The 18,662-nt window shown below is 47.4% G+C and overlaps 2 protein-coding genes across 2 annotated transcripts; both read left to right on the top strand.

Moving 5' to 3' along the window:
* Nucleotides 1-11,697: 11,697 nt before the first annotated feature.
* On the top strand, nt 11,698-13,786 carry F4807DRAFT_454204 (uncharacterized protein; the record flags this gene model as incomplete). The annotated part of the gene is made up of 3 exons (XM_048000547.1): nt 11,698-12,119; nt 12,185-13,252; nt 13,333-13,786. The coding sequence occupies 3 exons, from the start codon at nt 11,698-11,700 to the stop codon at nt 13,784-13,786; spliced, it is 1,944 nt and encodes a 647-aa protein (XP_047849585.1).
* Nucleotides 13,787-15,327: 1,541 nt separating this feature from the next.
* On the top strand, nt 15,328-17,137 carry F4807DRAFT_294654 (dual specificity protein phosphatase 12). The gene is made up of 3 exons (XM_047994861.1): nt 15,328-15,600; nt 15,676-16,852; nt 16,916-17,137. Exons 1-2 carry the CDS (start codon nt 15,554-15,556, stop codon nt 16,751-16,753), a joined length of 1,125 nt encoding a protein of 374 aa, XP_047849584.1. The 5' UTR covers nt 15,328-15,553; the 3' UTR covers nt 16,754-16,852; nt 16,916-17,137.
* The last annotated feature ends 1,525 nt before the right edge of the window (nt 17,138-18,662 follow it).

Here is an 18,662-nt window from a genome sequence, read left to right as displayed (position 1 = left end):
AACCAGGTAGCTGATCAACGTCGATGTTACGCCTCCCTACGAGCGCCGCGAGAACGGCCGTAGCCTGCCTGACGTTGGCTCGCCTGGCAGACACACACATGCACACACCACACACAAGCTTAGATAAGCCCGAGCACGAAGAAGGAAAAATAAAAAATGATCGTAAAAAAAAAGTTATAGGAAGAAAACGATATCTGCAGTCAGCAACGTGCATGCATACACATGTGATCACAAGACATTAACAACGCACTTTTTCGTTTTCAGTCTAAGATCGACGCCAACTAAAGTTTTTTTTTGGCTTCCGTAGGTTGCAAAGTTCAGCTCTCTTCTCTTTTGCAACGCAACGCAAACGCAAACGCACGCACGCACGCACGCGCGTACGCAGGTTGTAGCGAGCGAAAGATGCGGTGCGTCGTCGCACAGCCCGTCCCATCGTATCGGGCTTCGAACGAGATCCCAGATAATGTCGTGCCAGCCCTGCTTAAGGCCGTCCGTCCGGCGACACGAGAAGGCGAATTTCCGCTGGTGGACTCCGGTGGGTTGGCTAGCTGACTTTCGACTTAGCCCCAGTTCCCCGGGGTACATCGAACAATACCTAGTGTATAGATCCATTGCGGCGAAAAGGTACAAAAGAATGCGCTTGCTTACATCCTTATTAAAAAGCTACCTGAGTATGTATTTGGCTAGGCAGGGCGGGACGAACCAGGAGAAAGGCATGACGTAGAGGCATGTATGCGGTAGCCCGTGGAACTACGGTTATTGTTACCATGGTAAGTATTATATAACCTCGAAACGTCGGCGAAAATCAGGTAAAATCAGGGAATTCCAGAACGTACCGGAGCATCCCTTGCGTTCATAAAACCCACCCGGGGATCGTATCGCGGGGGGTGGCTTATGTACATACACACAGCTATGTTATGGAGTTACGGGTTACCTCTCTCGGTTACGTACGCTAACGTACGCACGCATGCGAATCAGAGGACAAGGTATCCACACGCTTCTCGCGAATAGGTACGAGTATGTAATCATCGTACATAATAAAAGAGAGCAGTTAATAGTTTAGAAAACCCCCCAAGCGACGTGCCGCTGTAAGTAAAGTGTAGTTACCAGCAGCGGACCAATCACTATATCGGGGCTAGTATTGTGGGTTCGGCCGGGAGGGTCATCGCCTCGGTTCAGAATATTGGGCTCTCGTAGCTTGTAAGAAGTTTAAGGGTCTCTTCCCTCCTAGCGTATGCCTTGCCGAGCGAACGCAGAGTCGCATCGCGAGGGCGATTGAACCCCGCGGCCCTCGACGCGATGAAACTCTTCAAAGCGGAAGTAACTGGTCCCGGGCTTCGTTTCGGATTCGTCATGTCCAGTATATGCATTTGTATAAACTAGACAAGCAGACAAGCAAGTATGTGTAGAGTAATAGCGGCGTACAATATAATGTACTATACTGTGCATGCCGCAGCTCCTCGTCGAGTGGGACGGCAGGGCTCGTTTGTCACTAGACGGGTGGAGCGCCTAGTTTGCTTAGGGAAGACATCTTCACCACCAACGCACATCGAGTGTGACGTCCTGCATCGTTTAGGACAGCCTACATATCTTCTCCCGTAAGGCCTAGCGTCGAAAATGACAGCAATATGACAGATCTTGCAGTTTGGAAAAAAAGGCTGGGCTGCATGGTAAGCTGAATGCGCAGTCAGCAAATCCGTTCGCGGGCCTTTCTTGGTTACTATAAGGTTACTATAAGAAAAAGCCGGCCTTCCCTTACCCACTGCATCCGAGGTGGTAGATTCTGCTCGGGATGGATACATGCCCTATGTACATTAGGTGTGGACATCCCAGTAGTTGAATCGGTATTTTAGATAGGAAACTGGCCATGACTTCACTCCAAGGAGTAAGGCCGGGACTGTATGCAGGCAGGATGCTATGGAGCTCGTGCGGGTGGAGAATGATGTAACGGGCGGGATCAGGATCATATCTACTAACCATGGTTATCATATACCGAGGCCTTGGTCAGCCTTACGAGAGCCAGTTTCTGAAATCCAGGGTCGTTGCTATGCTACCTTTGTTGAAGAGATTGCTCCACCAAAAGGGGCCTCGAAATTCCCGTTCGATTTTGCCGACGTGCTAAGTCTGGGAAAGAGCTTAACAAATTGGGATCGCCTTCTGTGACGGAGACAAGACCCGCTAGAGCCCTCGTGGGGATATACGTGGAAATAACAGAAATATCTTGTCAGCTATTAAAGCGGACTCAGGTTTGATAATGCAATAATGTCTATTGGACCACAAATTCGTCCCAAGAAACCCATTAGCAAGGGACGCTTTGATGATTGGCCACGTGCTGGGTTTCGCTTCGTTTGGGTAGGGATGAAGGAGAAGTTCCGCAGAGGTCGGCCTTCAGGATCTAGGAGATGAATCAAGATTAGTGAGTCGATAGGTAAGCGATGTTATTAACATCTCGGCCATTGGTTGATATGCAGGAAATATGTATATAGTCCCCAGAGGTATAAATATCATATGAGAGGTAGTACGTATAATTAATGAAGTGTGCGTGCCATACACACATGCCAATACATGCCATACATACCATCGTCGAAGAGGTTAGTCTTCTGGAAGATCGGCCGAAGTTTTCTCCCGAGCTTCCCGTTTAGGAAGCTTAGGAGAGAAAATGCCCGCGGGAACGGAAGCTCTCGGTAGCATATGTCACACAAATGGCTACATGTAGGGTGTGTTGTCTTCGCATATGCACTGGGCATTCTGAAGGTTGGCTTGTTCCTGAAATCATCACTCTAGGGCAGCAGCCGCTGTGTGTGTGATATGCGGTGCTTAGCAAAAATATTAAGCGACGGTCCAAACTCATCCTGAAACGTTCCTTCATTAATAACATGGCATATTCGATATATATAACCTCCGGAATGTCGACGAAGTAAGACCTGAGTCCCTTCCGGCGACCTAAGTATGGCACTTACTGCTACTTTGAACGTGCGCATACCACGCTAAACGCCGTGGTTGATAGGGTAAAAGAGCGCCACTAGAGAATCGGCGCTTGATGCGATGCTGCGTGATATGTTCTCCAATTAGTCGAGCGATGTAGCAGCACCGCGAGACCCCAAGGGACTGGGGATTTGTTCGATAAGGTTCCTCTGCAGATGAAAAGGGGTCCTGGGAAGCATACATTAGACGCGCAACAACGTCTCATTTGCAGCGGGAGCAATATACCTCCCGGTAGATCAATATATCAACAGCCGGCGAATGGGCCGTCTTCGCGGGGGCGCGTGGACTGTGCCACTGGGCTTCCTCGAGTCTCACCTATTCGTGCCCGGCGGTTCATCAAAGGACGCCGGGAGCCGGGGATGGGGAGTATGCCCGGGGTCAGTTTGGATCTTCTTGCTGCCTTATTACGTCCTCGCTCGTTGTCGGTGGGGCTCAGTACCTATACCTTGCTGGAGGAACTCAGCCTTGGACGTCATAGCTGCTGACTGAGGCTGGAATCGCCTTCTTTAAAATACTTTAAAGCGATTTACGGATCAGAACATCCGAAAGAGGCGCTGAAATTTGATGCATGTGAATGTGAACCGGTACTGTTTGATTCGCAACTTCGACCAAGGTTTCCAATATACAAGGCGAGATGTGATCTATAATTTTTCTGCCAATCGTGATTGGGCCGGAGTAGAAGCGAACATAGAATAGTGACATTCGGTTTACAGGTCGTTGTGAATCTCCGCGGATGGGGATATAGCGCATACTGCTGCAAGGGGCCATTAAATTTTCATGTGAGAAAAAAATGATAGGGAGATAGAAAAAAAATATTTTTTTTATTTTTTTTTTTTCAAATTGCTTCTTCTCGGTGTTACATATGGGCTACTTCGTGCATGAGCAAGCAGGATAATAAACAACCTATCAGTTTCGGCTCCTCTTCTCGACGTCACTCGACGAGACAAAACATCCGCAGGTGTGGGTGTGGGTGTGTATGTGTATGCGAAGGTGTGAAGACTTCGAACAGGCAAAAAAGACAGCCACGGCTTAAAAGGGCTGATGTTCCTGTTTACCGGATAGGGAGGTTGTAGTAAGTAGGTACTCAAAGGTGGTTGGCAACGTCAGTTATGACAAATGCGACTCGTATTGCATTGAAGGCCTGTCGGTACTTAGGTCGAGGTCCAATAGATATCAGGTTATCGCCGTCGCAGGATGCTATCCCATCTGTGATGAGGAAAGGATATGGCAACTTTTAGGACAAAAAATGTCTGGGAGAGCACGCATCGCATATGCAGCGTCGTTATAAACAGCGAATATCGTTGGTCTCTGGCGGACACAGCCACCCTAGGCTTGCATATCACGCGACAGGGAACTCGGCAATAAAAAGCGCCGGAACGTGTTTGGTTAGCGGTAAGGAGAATGAGAGGTTACGGGATCTTCGAGGCTTCGAAGTTGTTTTGTCGAATGAATGCAGGGAAGATAGAAAACCAACAGCTAAACGCGTAGCCTTGTCGCCTCGTATGAGTCAGGCGCTGTAGGCTGTAGAAGGCTGAAGCTGAACAGCTTGCCTGTAGGTAGGTACCTACTCTGGTGCCTTATTACAGGTATAGGTACCAGTAACAGGCGATTAAATGTTGGCCCCCAACTCCAAGCCAAGCCGAGCGCGGAGCGGGAGGACGGGATGAATTAGCAAACTCATACCTACCTCCTAGGTCTCTATGGATGCAGCCTTGTGAGGTTGCGTGCAGTTCGGGCTGCATGTCATGCACGCCAAGCCCTATACATACGTGCTATATCCCGTCAGGATAGATAGGCTGATAGGTACATAGCTTGTATGGACCGTGCCAAACCTTTATTCTTCTGTACGGTGTAGGTAGGAAAGGCACTGTATGTAGGTACGTATGTAAAAGAAGGGGATTTGAGAGCTTGGGGATTAGGCAAGGGGAAGACGTTGTACCCCGAACGACGAAACATTTGCGCATCACGAGCGTAGCCGAATATGTATTGGTTCTTGTATCGGTTCTTGTGTCGGTTCTTGAAGGGTGTCGCCGTAACACGAAATATCGTTGCGCGTCCATAGGTATGCCATGCAAATGGTGTAGAATATCGAATAACCAACCTAGCTTCTTTGAGTGGTAGTTCCCTCAGCTGAAAAGGGACTATCCCCCTAAACTACTTGCTAGTGTTATGCCAATCACCGATGTCCTCGTAGCCATCAGGTTTTCTAACAGTCGGTTTGGGTGGGAGACGAAGCCAGATACGCATAATGAATGTCGAATCGCCAGACTGGGCTCCGTTATCCGACGTGGCGTATTGGTGGGCTATGGCCTTGGAACCAGGCTGTGTCATTCGGTGTTTTTGCCTTCTGCTCGAGACTCCTGGCTTTAGCATGAAGTTCAAATGGTATGGATGTAGGTATTCTAGAATTTCATGAAAGTGGTCCCAACGCCAAGCTAGGGCTGTCAGTTATTAGGTAGGTACTCGTAAGCTACTATATGCGTACTAGCGGAATCAATATCCGCAGCTGGAATAGTAGCCTCAACTAGTGTTCGAAACTACGTAGTCAGCTTATTAGTTCTAGATCTATTAGTGTTATCACGCAAAGCTATTATATAACCGTACAAGAAATTCAAATAGTGAAGAATAGGTATGTGTGTATGTGGTACGACGCAACAGTTTGAAGATCGTCAGATGCTTAAATAATCATTAACCATCTAAGCTGGGATTTAATTCACGATCGCTCGGGATTGGTTGAGTAAATTACCTATGCACATAGGTATAAAAAATGAAATAGAAACGCGTTCGACACTTGCCATGTAATTCGGTACCCAAGCATTCCCGGTATCATGGATATGGTTCGAAACTCCCAATCAAGTTCGTATGGTTACTGTGAACCAATTCCCGCTGGCGGGAGTTTGATCACACAGAGGGGCAATCGACCATTTAACAGTGATATCCATGGTTTAAATCGGAGACTTCCTGATTTTAGGTACTTGGCCCGACTACCTAGTTCTCCTTTTTCAAGCCCCCGCCGACCCACTGACTTAATGTATGCACACTATGGGACAATAGTAAACATTGACGATGTTTTAGGAGACATGCCGTAAAATATAGAAAACATCAATACTTACTTATGTAGCTTGAACACGTAGAATTGATGATTCGTTGTCGCCCGTACTGAATCTTCACGTGCTCCGAATGATAAATATAGCAAGAGCATGGTAGAGCGTCACGGTCGAAGAGTCGAGGTTGGTTGGTTGGCTGGCATTGAATGAAATAATACAAGGGCCGGAAGCTGCCGGACGACCGGAGGGTCCACCGACGGTCAGCCAGTCTCTTAGGCAGATCTTGCATTACCAAGTGGCAATGAGATCTTCGGCATTTTTGACGTCTTAGCGCCATGATTGCAGCCATTCGGCCCTACGTAAGGGCAACACACGAATCATGTCTCAGCGTCGAACGACAAGTGCCGCCCGGGGCGAATAAGAATCACTGCATTTCGACAATGGTGCCTGCGTCCGTCGTGCGCGGCTCGCCTGTCTTCTGCCGACGTGGTACGCAACCTCGCGCAGTTAGATCAGTATTTTGCGCCTCACCACCGATATGTGTGTCCAGGTTCCCAGTGCAACTGTCGAGCCATCTTGTCAAACGAGGCAGGAGTTGAAGAGAGTCCACCTATGTGAGCACGTAGCTATATAATCTTGTCGTGGAACTGTCCAATCTCCCCGAGCTGCGGACGTTACTAGGTATTCTTGCTGGCATGTACTCTGTAGGTATGAATATGAATATTGGTACGAGTGCTAGAAGGGCTCTAGAACACCGTCGAACGATTGGTAGAGCGGGACCGATCGTTCGGGCACCCCGCAAAACAGTATCCTATCCAAACGACGCGTAACATATGGGGTATCGTCGTCTCTTAGCTTGAGTCCGGTCATGGCAGCATGGTTAGTTTCCCCATTGTGTTGACTTGACGTTAAGATAAAATCTCGGTGCGTATGGTTGGATATGATAGTTACGTGGAGAAGGCTGTTCGTAGTATCGGAAGAAGAAAAAAATACTAAATCAAACAAGAAGGGCCAGGGATTCGTCGATGCCAACATTCGGTTTTCGTTGCCCTACCTCAGCGGTAGCACAGTTTCAGCGGACACTTTAAGCCCTGTAGGGTACAGATACCTTCCCACGTAGGTAGTAAGGCGAGACGCCATATTGTGTAGCGATTCATAAGAGATTCATTCTCTAGGCGATTTTGTGGCACAACCTCATATTACCAAAGCCCAGTCGGCTTTTGATCGAGCATTAGCTTGGATTCGGTGTCTCACACTTCATCCTAGACGTATGTGTAAGCCCATTGCAGAATGGGTACGTATTTTACTAGAGGTAGGTCTACTCTACCCCATGCTCTGCTTTTTGAGGCTCCTGCAATTCTTGATCATCGTCACATCCTTCAAAATCTCATATTTTGGCGGCTTTTTAAGGCTTAGGTATGGCTGGGTGACGCCAACATAAACCCCAAAGTTCGCAGGATCAAGCTCAGATGAGCTAGGTTGCCCATCTAGGTAATTAGCTTCCCTATTTTTAGCCTTGTGAATTCACTCATTTCAACGTAGGTGCCTGTCGGAAATTTGGTCCCCAGATCAGCATCTTACTAATAGTTTGACAACTTAGGATAGACGTGTGGCTTTATAGCAAGATGCTGCTTCCATTTCCGGTACTGAGACCGCTTGATATAGGTAAATAAATTAATATCATGAGCATTGTGGTTTGACGAACTTAGCGTTCAATTTAGGGGTTGTGAATTGGATGATATCCATGATGTCCATCCCCAAACGCATCCATGGTTATTGTTAAAGGCTTGCGAATAAGCGGTCACGCAAAGTTGAGTTATTGCGGCGTCCGAGATTAACAAACCAGTTAGAAAATCCTCGTCCTCGAGATGTGAGCCCGGGAATTACGACAGCCGAGTTGGAAGCGCTTAATCTATTGTTGGCCTAGGTATGCAGCAAAAGTGTGGAATCTGAACATTATTAGGCTGTAGGTCCCATCCGTATGGATGTGGACCTAAGGTTATATGTTGCGATCGATTTAGGATATAATGATTAACAGAGTCGTAGATAAATAAAAGCCACCTATAAAAATCATCTCACGATAATGTTTAAATCGCCTTGACTAGTGATTTGACAGGATGTTGAAAGATAAGTTAAATGTGTAACGTTGGAAGTTTTTCGTTCTAGTTGGTGTGGTGCAGTGTGATGGCAGTGATGTAAGGTACCTAGGTACCTTAAATAAGTGGTATGTAAAAGTCAAGGTAAGAAGGAGGGGCACAAATACACAGGAGGGGTTTCAATGTTCTTTACTAGGTTCTAAACTTAACCAGTTCCGTCGAGGCAATACTCTGCGGAGCCAATCATAATATCGAATAATCCGCTAGCTTGTCTCAATCCTAGAATCTGAGATGGCTTGTAGGGCTGAGAGGAGAAACCTCGCGGGTTCGCGGCTTCTAGGGCTGGAAAAACCCGGATATTGGATGACGGTGAGATTACGCCTAGGACTTGGAATTTGTTAGGTCTGAGAGTAGCAGCGCCTGAGGTCTGCCAAGGTGTGCAACCAACTTAACTGTACTGCGCTTGTACTTCTTTTCGTATTGAATTGCGAGACACACTAGGTAATGCCAAATGCCTCTCTACTTCTCATCTACTTGCTGCATCATCAACTTACATATCATATGTATTATGTATGTAAAACATTCAAAATTTTATGCGAGTTACTGCATATGTAAGTTCATTCTTTGATGTATTCAGCGTACTGCGTGCCATCCATACCGATCTCGTGTATTTTGATTTGTCACTTCGTATCGAACCACGGTGATGTATCCGCCGTAGAGCGCTTTAGAGTAAGCTACGCCGCTGTCAGATTGGTTTGAACTAGGTAGGCTAACAGGTCTACATATTCCCGGTCTATACGAATCTTATAGGCCATATACCATCGTACATACAAGTCATGTTTGATGACGAGATTTTGCGTTGGATCCCGGATTCTGCTAGGGGCAAGGATGAATGATCCAGTTCGCCTTGTTATAGGCTTTTGCTTTCATCCATGGATGGCATGGAAAGTACCGGTCTTGAAAATTTCGGGCGAATCTCACTATTCATTCACGAGCTTAGCGGTGGGTTTTTCCTGTTATGGTAATTCGGTAATTTTAGTCATCATTGCTCAGCTCAGGGTAGGGGATGGGTCTGGTCTTGCTGGGTACCTACGAGGGCCGATTATGTAAACAATTTATAATCGTACCTATCTTACCTGCAGTACACAATTGTTATGCGTGGGTGCACTGGAAGCACTCATATGCTGTAAGTTCATGTTGTATTTGGGCAAATTTGCATGGACGGAGTTTCATCAACGATCGCAATACTTGAACCATATTGGGAATTAGCTAATCATGTTTATATCCCTATATAAGGCCTTATAAGGCTGAAACCCCGATCTTTATCGCTGTCGTCTGATTGCTCGTGAGGCTCAATTTGGAGTCAATGGCCGACCCCTTTACACGTATCGGTAATGGGCAACGTGGAATAGCGGGTTAGTGCTAAGTTTTGGGAACCTTGGAAATTAAATGATCGGACCGAAGACCGCTTCTTAAGAACATCATACAATTTGATCGCTAGACGGAAGAAACCGAGTGCATCGTTACAAGACTTAGAATAAAGGTACTGAGTACACGCACACATCATTCGATGATCATCGCATTACTATGTTCTTCATAAAAAGAACAACCGTACAAAGTCCATAGAGTGTCGAGTAGCTATCAGCGTCATTTTCTTGAAGTGGCATTAGTATAGCGGGTAGTATGCAGAGGGTACCATTACTTGACGTTGAGCTTTTAAGACTGATGGCGCTCTTTTTTCCATCATCGATGAGGCATCTAACACATACCACACATCCAACTATACTACATCCGTATCCATACCTTACTAAGTAGGTATATAGGCATGTTATAACTAGTACCTAGTATATTAATAAGATGGCCTTCGAAAGTGAGCACATAGTATGCGTACATAAACGCTTCTCTATGCTTTCTTAGTAACGTTATCCTACCCCAATTTAATATTCCAGCCTTTAGTGGAAGGCGGACTGGAAATGGTGCAGCCCTGTGCCGGCAAGAAGTTGCATTGATCCTACCACCCGTAACTGCACCTCACTTCATCCATTGATTGAAGTTGTCCCATCTACTCGCGTATGGATCCTGCCTCACCATAAATTGGTACGTTGGTACAAGGTCTGAGTGATCTGAAAAGCGACTGTCTACAGACACTCCCTAGCGTTACCTTCACGCACACCCCTGTACGTAGCCATTTTCCTCTTCGTCGTTTCTTCAATTACACCCCACCCTAACCGATCCTTGTCACCCTTCCGCCTTAATGATGCCCCACCTGGAGTACAACGATGTACTTAGGTACATATGTACTATGACTCCCTAGTAGCCCTAGCACAACATGAATTACCTAGGCTGGACCCACTTGGAGGGAACCTCTATGGTACCTAGGTACCTCCACTCTTGTAAGGCACGCTAAAGCGAATCTTGAAGACCCCTGTCTTCCTTGAAGGGCTGAACCCACACAATCCTAGGTAGCTTCTACTAGGTATGAGAAGGTATGTACCTGGTAGACCTGGTAGGGTAGGCACTATGTAGGTTTGGTAGGCTGGTAGGGCGGGTTTCGTTACGTGAGTGTGTGGGTTAGTTCCATTCTCGAATCTAGTTTTTAATATGCACCTAACCTCGCCCCTCTTCGTTTTCTGGGAAACCTTTCAAGAAAAAGAAAAAAAAGGTTGTGGATGGGTTCTCGCAAGTGTTTGGCCGAACATTGAAACCTCTTACAACGCCTGACCTCGTCGTTCCTGTTTCCCTTCAAAGGTCGAAACAACTTTTTATAGCCACACGAACTCTACGGATATAGAAAGTAAACGTCGAAAGAGTAACTAAGGGGCAAGGAAATTGAGTCGAACTTGGGATCTGGGAACAATTGGTCAAGCCTCGTTTTTCTTATACCTATCGATCAAGAGACCAAGACTAAGAATATATTCGACCCGACCCGACCCGGACCTGGCCATATTACCTTGTTAGCATCAGCCATTCTTCTCTTTTCATAGCTGAGCTGAGCTTCAACCACCATTACTTTCAAGCTCGATTGTTTCTCTGGAGGCCCAATCTTGTACCTATTTGCTTTGGTTTCTTCTTCATTGGGTCCATCTCGGTGTATTATCATCGTGTTATTATTACATGTTTATTACTACCATGACGCTTTACGTTTTTCTGTTGTCTTAGAATACCCTCGCACCGTTCCTCTACTCACAAGTACGAGCCTTCAACAACAGCACCAACACCAGCACCAGCACCACACATCCGCTGCCTTCCACAGACGACGTCGGCACTGCCGATACGAATATCGCCACCGCCATCCCTACGACGTATGCCTCTTGATTCAGGTCCGGGCCACCGTCCGTTTCCACATACTGTCCTCAGCGCCGCCATCACCGCCTTGCCGACTCCACCATCTTATTACATGCTCTATACCCTTCTTGGCAAACTAATTCCTTGATCCGGCGAATCAGCCGCCAGCCTCTGCATCTACTCAGCTACTCTCCGTTACCACTAGACTGTGGCGTTCTTGTCATTGGCCTACGTCGAACAAAACCAGCTTCCTCTGCTCGAGTTTTCAAAACGGGGAACACAATATGGATATCCCTAGATACGTATCAAGGGAGCCAGGAGGCTCACCGCCGGCCATATACATTCAGGGTTCGAACCACTTTGATCATTATGGAGGTCCAGGCCGATCCCATATGCAATCCGGATTCTCACCAACTTTAGCCTCTTCTACTCCTATGCCGATATCTAATAGACACCGTATCGCCGAAGACGATGCGCCACCACCTTTACCTCCTCCCAAATTTATTCCTGGCTTAGGACAACCCTTACAGCCTACTAGACATGATCGTATCCCTTCAATTGATTCGAATGCAAGTTGGGACAGCACGAGACAAGACTTGGAACATGACCGACCTCGTTTCGGCAGGGCAGAAACCGAGCATGGAATAGTACGGCCTCCGAGAGACGAAGGCTATCACAGCCTCAATTCTACGATCTCGTCGTTAGGGTACAGTCACTTAATTTCACGATACTATATGCCCAAACGAGACTAACTGTAGAGCGTTCATTCAGGTCTCAAGACTCCCTCCCGAAAAAATTGTTCATGTCCCACGACCAGTACCAATTCAACAAGCCAAACGGCAACGACTATGACAATGCATTAATCAAGAAACTAGATTCTCGACGAAACTTCGACAACCGGTCTCCACCACGCCGGTCTGCTCTTAGTGCTTCTGCAAATAATGCCGTTTCCAGCTTGGTTCCGCAAGAGCACCGCTTGCACCCTCAGCAGCTAACGCCGCTTTCTCTTCCTATTCGATCGGGCAACAAGTTGGTTATCGACTCTCCCGGCCGTTATACGGATACTCCTCCACAATCTGCGCTCTCGCCACGCGGCCCTTCTTTTTACGGAACTGCTAGTAGTGAATATCGTTCTCCCATTGAACCGATAGATCCAGATCGATCGCCGTTTTCACGGACGAGAAGGAACAACAGCGGCTCATTACCGGATGATGCAACAATATCAACGCATAGTAGCTATGATAACATGGATGACGGCGATTTTCCAATGGAGGACAGGTCACAAGTTGAGGATTACATGTCGCGATCGGAGCATCAGGCCATCGGGCAAAAGAGGCGGGCATCTTCACCGCCTGGCGATGATCTCCCAATGCAGGGTATGCCTGGGTCATGCGACCCATTACGACGTCGCGAAGGTGCATCAAGAGCATCACCAACTCCACGCCTCGCCGGTGTCCTTCCAGGGTCTATCCCTTCGGTCTCCTCGACGACACGAAGTGGATCCTTTGCTTCAAGCGCCTCGCTAACCACAAACCTCTCTGGTATCAACTCATTTGTCGGAAGGTCGCCTGGTGGTTTGTCTAGCGGAGGACTCTCCCCAGTTGACGTTCTTTCGAATTCACCTTACAGCATTCCCAATTCTCTTACTCACTCGCCACGCGCTTCATTTGCACGGGTACCTCATCAGCGCAATATAAGTAGCGAAAACCGCCGACTTGCATCTCCCCGTAAAGTAAGCGAGGTATCCAAAACGGGCATTTCTAAAATACCAGGTGGTTTCTTCATGTGTGAATGCTGTCCCAAGAAGCCGAAAAAATTTGAGACGGCAGAGGAGCTAAGGTAAGTCGCAAAAATCAATTACTTTATCTGGAGTCTCTATGCTGCCTCCCACTTTTACGAGGCGCTAACCAGTTATTCAGTGCCCATGAGGCTGAGAAGCAATACGAATGCTCATTTTGTGGTAACCGGTTCAAGAATAAGAATGAGGCAGAACGTCACCAAAACAGCCTCCATGTAAGACGACACAGTTGGTCGTGTTCTGCGCTGCTTCTTTCGCGCTACGATCGCGCGTTTCACGAGAGTACGAATCGACCTGGGGAAGCCGATATATGTGGTTACTGCGGAGAAGAATTTGAGCGGCGTGGTGGCGTTGGGCGTCCACGACAGCCATCAGAACAAGATTGGGAAGAACGTCTGAGACATCTTCAGGAGGTGCATAAATTTCGCGAATGCAATTCGAGCAAGAAATTCTACCGCGCAGATCATTTTCGGCAGCATCTCAAGCACAGCCATGCGGGAACAAGTGGTAAATGGACGAATATGTTGGAAAATGCATGTATGCTCGATGAAGAACCTCCACAGCCAGCAAGATGAGCGAATTGAACTGCCCACATGCGACGGGGTTGGGTAGCAATACTGCGCGGGGTTCTCGAGGAGAAAGCCTATGAATTTTGGACGCGCATTATTCGGATAGATTGATTCGTTGGCTTGGGGTAGGGGCAGGCGCCCGTTTATGCACAACAGCTGGACCTACGATTGGCGCGCTGGGAATGAAAGGGAGAGGGGGTCTAGTTGGAAGCCCCAAGAGTAATCGTGCGTGGTGTGTGTTGCGTGGTGCGCTTCCGAGTCTCACCGCATCTAGGAGTATCCTGAGTCGCCTTGCCGATCTCCCGCCCGCTGGATGGTTCCTCACGGAGGTCAAGGGTCGGGGGCAATATGACTTTGAAATCGATATACTACGGATAGTCCAAACTATGAGGGCAATCAGCCCTGTCTACAAAATTCAATATTCCAGCCGAGGTATCAGGCGCCACCAAGACCATATTGGGACATTGTAGAAGTGGATTACATGTTGTCAATGGTTAATTTACGAGACGCAGCTGCTTGCTGACGGCACTGTTCCATCCCAACGGGTATTTTGATGCTTGGCACATGTCGAAATGCAGCTCTCCCGTGCTAATTCGGAAGACCAACCTGTTGATTCTCCACCTATAACAACGCAACCCACAATTTGCTACGACAGATTTAGACGTAGATAAATGATGACTTGGATTTCAAGTTGTTATGAGTCCAGAGTAGAGGAAATAGGTTCACAGTCCTTTTTCGTCTATACGGAGATTGCAGATTCTAAAGAGGACGATGGATGACTCTTCGCCATTTTCTTAGTAGATCTTGTCAGCTCATGAATCATATGCTGACGATCATCCTCTACGTATCCATAGTCATATACCGACACGCTTTCTATGGTTGATGCCCTTATGGATTCACCACGGTCGTTTAGATGTTCTTAATGCCAAGGTGCGATGCTTTAGGTAGGGGGTGGAGAGATTCACTGACTATTACGAGCCGATGGAAATTACAAGGCTTTACTATGAATGCTAAATATGACCGAATACCTGCGGTTATGAAAACTAAGATGTATATAGTTGAACGGAAAAGGAGCAGATAAAAAACATTCGAATATATCCATCTAGAGTAAAATATGATACTCTCTAAGCCAGCCATATTTCCAAAATCAGAGCTACAAGCCTTTTTCGAAGAAAAGAAAAGAGGAAAGAAATCGATTGCTATATATGGTTAGGTACCCTCAAAACTACCTAAGTACAGCGCTTGACCAAAGTCCCATCTCGATTGGATGGGAATTTGGAGAAGATTGGTGCAGAGCACGAGCTGCAAGTAAACTAATTCGTCACTTTTTAAGGGATTAGCGTTATCACATGATTCAGCCCTATCGGGAGAGATGAAAAGTTTAAATTCCATGTACGTACTATGTAAAGCCTAGGTGAGATTTGATGCGCACAGCCGCGAACGCCACATGTGTTCAGCCTAGAATAACGAGGGGCTAAAGCTTGTACGGACCCATTTTTTGCCCGCGGCATCAACGATTGGAAAATGTTTGATTACACAGGAAGGACAAAGGCGGAAGCTCCAATGTTGAAGGTTTGCTAGATGATTCACAAATTTTAATTGCTTATCTAATCTAATGCACATGAGCTCATCTAAATACATTGATCCTTTGACTATTGAGACTGACTTATAATTTATCACCAATTCTTACTCCGGTCTCATCAATCTTCATAATTTATCACATACCTACGTAGATGACCAAACAACGAGAGATATAAGAGCAACAAGAGCGTCATGTCGATATCCAGGGTCCCCGGACCTGATAATCTTTACGTTGGAGGGTAATCTCAAGCCTTAATTTCCCCCGTGCCGTACAATCCCGGCTTAGAGAGATGCAAACTAACATAAGCATTTAGAGCTTGGGTCCTGAACACCGAGTCGGGCCGCAACAAACTTCGGGAACAGAACGTTACTCACATTCTCTCTGTCATTAAATTCACCCTGGAAAAATGGGGCGAAGAGGTACAGCGCTACAAGCACTTGAGTATCGACGTCCTCGACGATGCGGATGAGGATCTACTGGTTTACTTCCCGTCTGCGGTGCGCTTTATCGATAGTGGTCTGCATACCCCGTCGTCCAGCGGCGCAGGCACAGAGGCGAAGCAGCCCAAGACCGGAGACGGAGATAATGATGATAAATTGTCCGGAGGCGTCTATGTACACTGTGCCATGGGTATATCACGTTCCGTCAGCTGCGTGATTGCTTATATTCTTTACAAGTATCCTCACCGCTTCGGAGGCAAACAGTCCAATCCTTCAAGTGCCTCGGCGGCTCAGCGGCGGCAAAACTCGAAGGAAGCCGTACAGGGCGCTTTGGAATTGGTCCGCCAGGCTCGCGGGGCTGCTGAGCCTAACTCTGGCTTCATACGCCAGCTCGAATTGTGGTGGGAGATGGGGTGTCCCGCTGGCGACGATAATTCTGTGGAGCAACATCCCGTCTATCAGAAATGGTTATACGAAAGAATGCTCAGTGATTCCCGGGACGTACATGAGGCGCCTAAGGCTGAAGACATCCGGTTCGAGGATGAACTAGAGCCAGGCAAGGCAATCCCCGAAACCGAGGCAGACAAGAAAGATGGCAGGGAGATTCGTTGTAAGAAGTGTAGACGCATCCTTGCGACGCCCAAGTTTGTCGTACCACATGCTCCTACCGGCCGAACCGAACCCTCAAATTGTGCTCACGTCTTTGTCGAGACACTTTCCTGGATGAGACCGATGCTAGAGGATGGCGCTCTCGAGGGTCGTTTATCTTGCCCAAACGCCAGATGCGGTGCTACAGTCGGGCGGTTCGCATGGCAAGGTCTAAAATGTAGCTGTAGCGAGTGGATAGTTCCGGCATTCTCGCTTAACCGGAGCCGGGTAGATGAGGTGGCACTCCGGCATACAGAAGCCCCTGGAATCCGGCTCCCTCCCGGCCGAAACGGTAATCTGTGATACAACCTTGAGGTCCGATTTAGCGGAAGCCTTGAGCCTTATTCATTTATTAGTCATCGACTTCGTATTCACAAGTATTACTATCCCTATATTCATCAAGTAAGCATCCTGTCCGATTCGTCAAAACTACGGTCGTTTAGAATCTCATGCGTACCTATCTAGGGCGAAATACGCCGTTGAGCACGAGCCAACACACGCTGACGTTCAGCAACACACTCCCCCTCCAGTTCCTTTGACAAAGTATCTTACCTAACCCGCCGCTAAGGGCTCAAGGATCAAGCCGTAGCAGGGGCTAAAGTGCTTTGTCAAACACAAATTTCTCTCGGTTCACGCCTCCCCTTCAGCTGCTGTGCCGGAAAACATTTCGCAAAATGTACCCCAATCAGATATCATTGTATCGGTACGAAGAAAGCGTATCGCTAACAAGGGGCTATCCCCTTGTGGCAGCGTAATGTCAGATGCACACACCACCTAACCCTACCGAATTTACGCTTCAAGCATAGGGCTTATCCCCCCTTTAGCAGAAGACCTGGGGTCGCAACCTGGCTTACCGTCTGATCCTCAAGGGCATTCCCGTTCCCCCATGTCAGCTTGCGATCTTATTGAACATTCCGCGCCGCCGGACAGCTTTATGTTGCTGACGCTATCGCGCACCCGTGGAGCTTTTCCCGACAAATAATCCTTGGTCATCTGTTGGTGGTTTTAATGCCACGAGCAGCTTTTCGCTCGAAGAATAAGCGAACTAGGCAGACGATTCCCCCTAACCCCCCTCCTCGCCAGCTAGTCGACTCGGGATTAGCTTATGGCCTTGCAAAGCCTTTTGTTTGGCCCTGTGCGCTTCCCCGAGATGAGACCACCTAGATAATTGCGACCTGTCAGCCTAATATATGACAGAACTGTCGGTGTAGAAAGGTGGGATGTTTTAATCGTCGATGAAGCTCATCCACGCCTCACTTTAAACAGTGACGCCGCGTCACAAGTACTCCTATGGCGCGGGTGCACAGGTTATTTACTACAACTGCTGACACTGGCTTTGGCCTCCCGCCTGGAACGTAAGACAGCTTCAGCATAGATAGCTAGATCGAGCCAAGGTCTTTGTCAACCGACATCGAGGCGGGTTATTTTCTTGTCTAGAAGAACAAAAACAGACATCTAAATAATATATTGGGTTCATTTTTCACATGTTGAAACTCATACGGATTGAATTGGGCCTTCCAGGGCCTCGGTGATGATTCTTTAGTGGACGATCCGTGCTGCTCAGCCCTCCGCTGATTATTCTGATCATCACATTCTCCCCACGAAACTACCTAACTGGTAGGAAGCAGCTTGATGACAAAAGGCTAAGCTCTGCTTACGGAACCAACTAGGTTACGTTATTGAATTTAGTCAGTCTTAGCTTGCTACGCGGGAGGTTTTGATAGTTTTCAGCACAAATTTAATAATCACATCTTGGATTTCGCCTTGCTCACTATTCATTGGACCTTTCCCACGTTTCGGTATCGTTCACATTGTGGCCGGAGCTTTGCTCTTGCAAACTTCATAATTACCTCAAAGTTGGAGACAAAAGCACCGCGCAGGGTTTCTTTAATAGCTCCCCTGATAATACAAGAAAAGAACAGAATAGAAATTAGAAAGAAGGAAATAATTCTCCGATATAGAACAGTAGTTCCCCCTTGTAAAATTGGATCTACGTCACGCCACGAAGTTCCTTTGCATGCAGGAACCGCGAATATTGTGGGACTTACTCTTCGGATAATGGACGTTGTGACAGGTCACTGTTACGAGCCTACGAGCGAAGGAAGAAAAAGGCAAACTCCGTTACATGCGTTGTATGTACGTATGTACATAGACTCGCTAGGGGTAACCAGCTTGGTGGGTGTACGAAATTTGCCGCGTGCATGGAGTTATT

Source organism: Annulohypoxylon truncatum (assembly GCF_022578515.1).
Source record: "Annulohypoxylon truncatum strain CBS 140777 unplaced genomic scaffold F4807scaffold_47, whole genome shotgun sequence".
NCBI classification, from domain to species: Eukaryota; Fungi; Ascomycota; class Sordariomycetes; order Xylariales; family Hypoxylaceae; genus Annulohypoxylon; species Annulohypoxylon truncatum.
This window is presented reverse-complemented; position numbering and strand designations above follow the sequence as displayed.

Coding starts and splice junctions, on each gene's coding strand:
- F4807DRAFT_294654 (XM_047994861.1), top strand. CDS start 15,554: ATGTCGATATCCAGGGTCCCCGGACCTGATAATCTTTACGTTGGAGG. Junction 15,601..15,675: donor GATAATCTTTACGTTGGAGG/GTAATCTCAAGC, acceptor ATAAGCATTTAG/AGCTTGGGTCCTGAACACCG.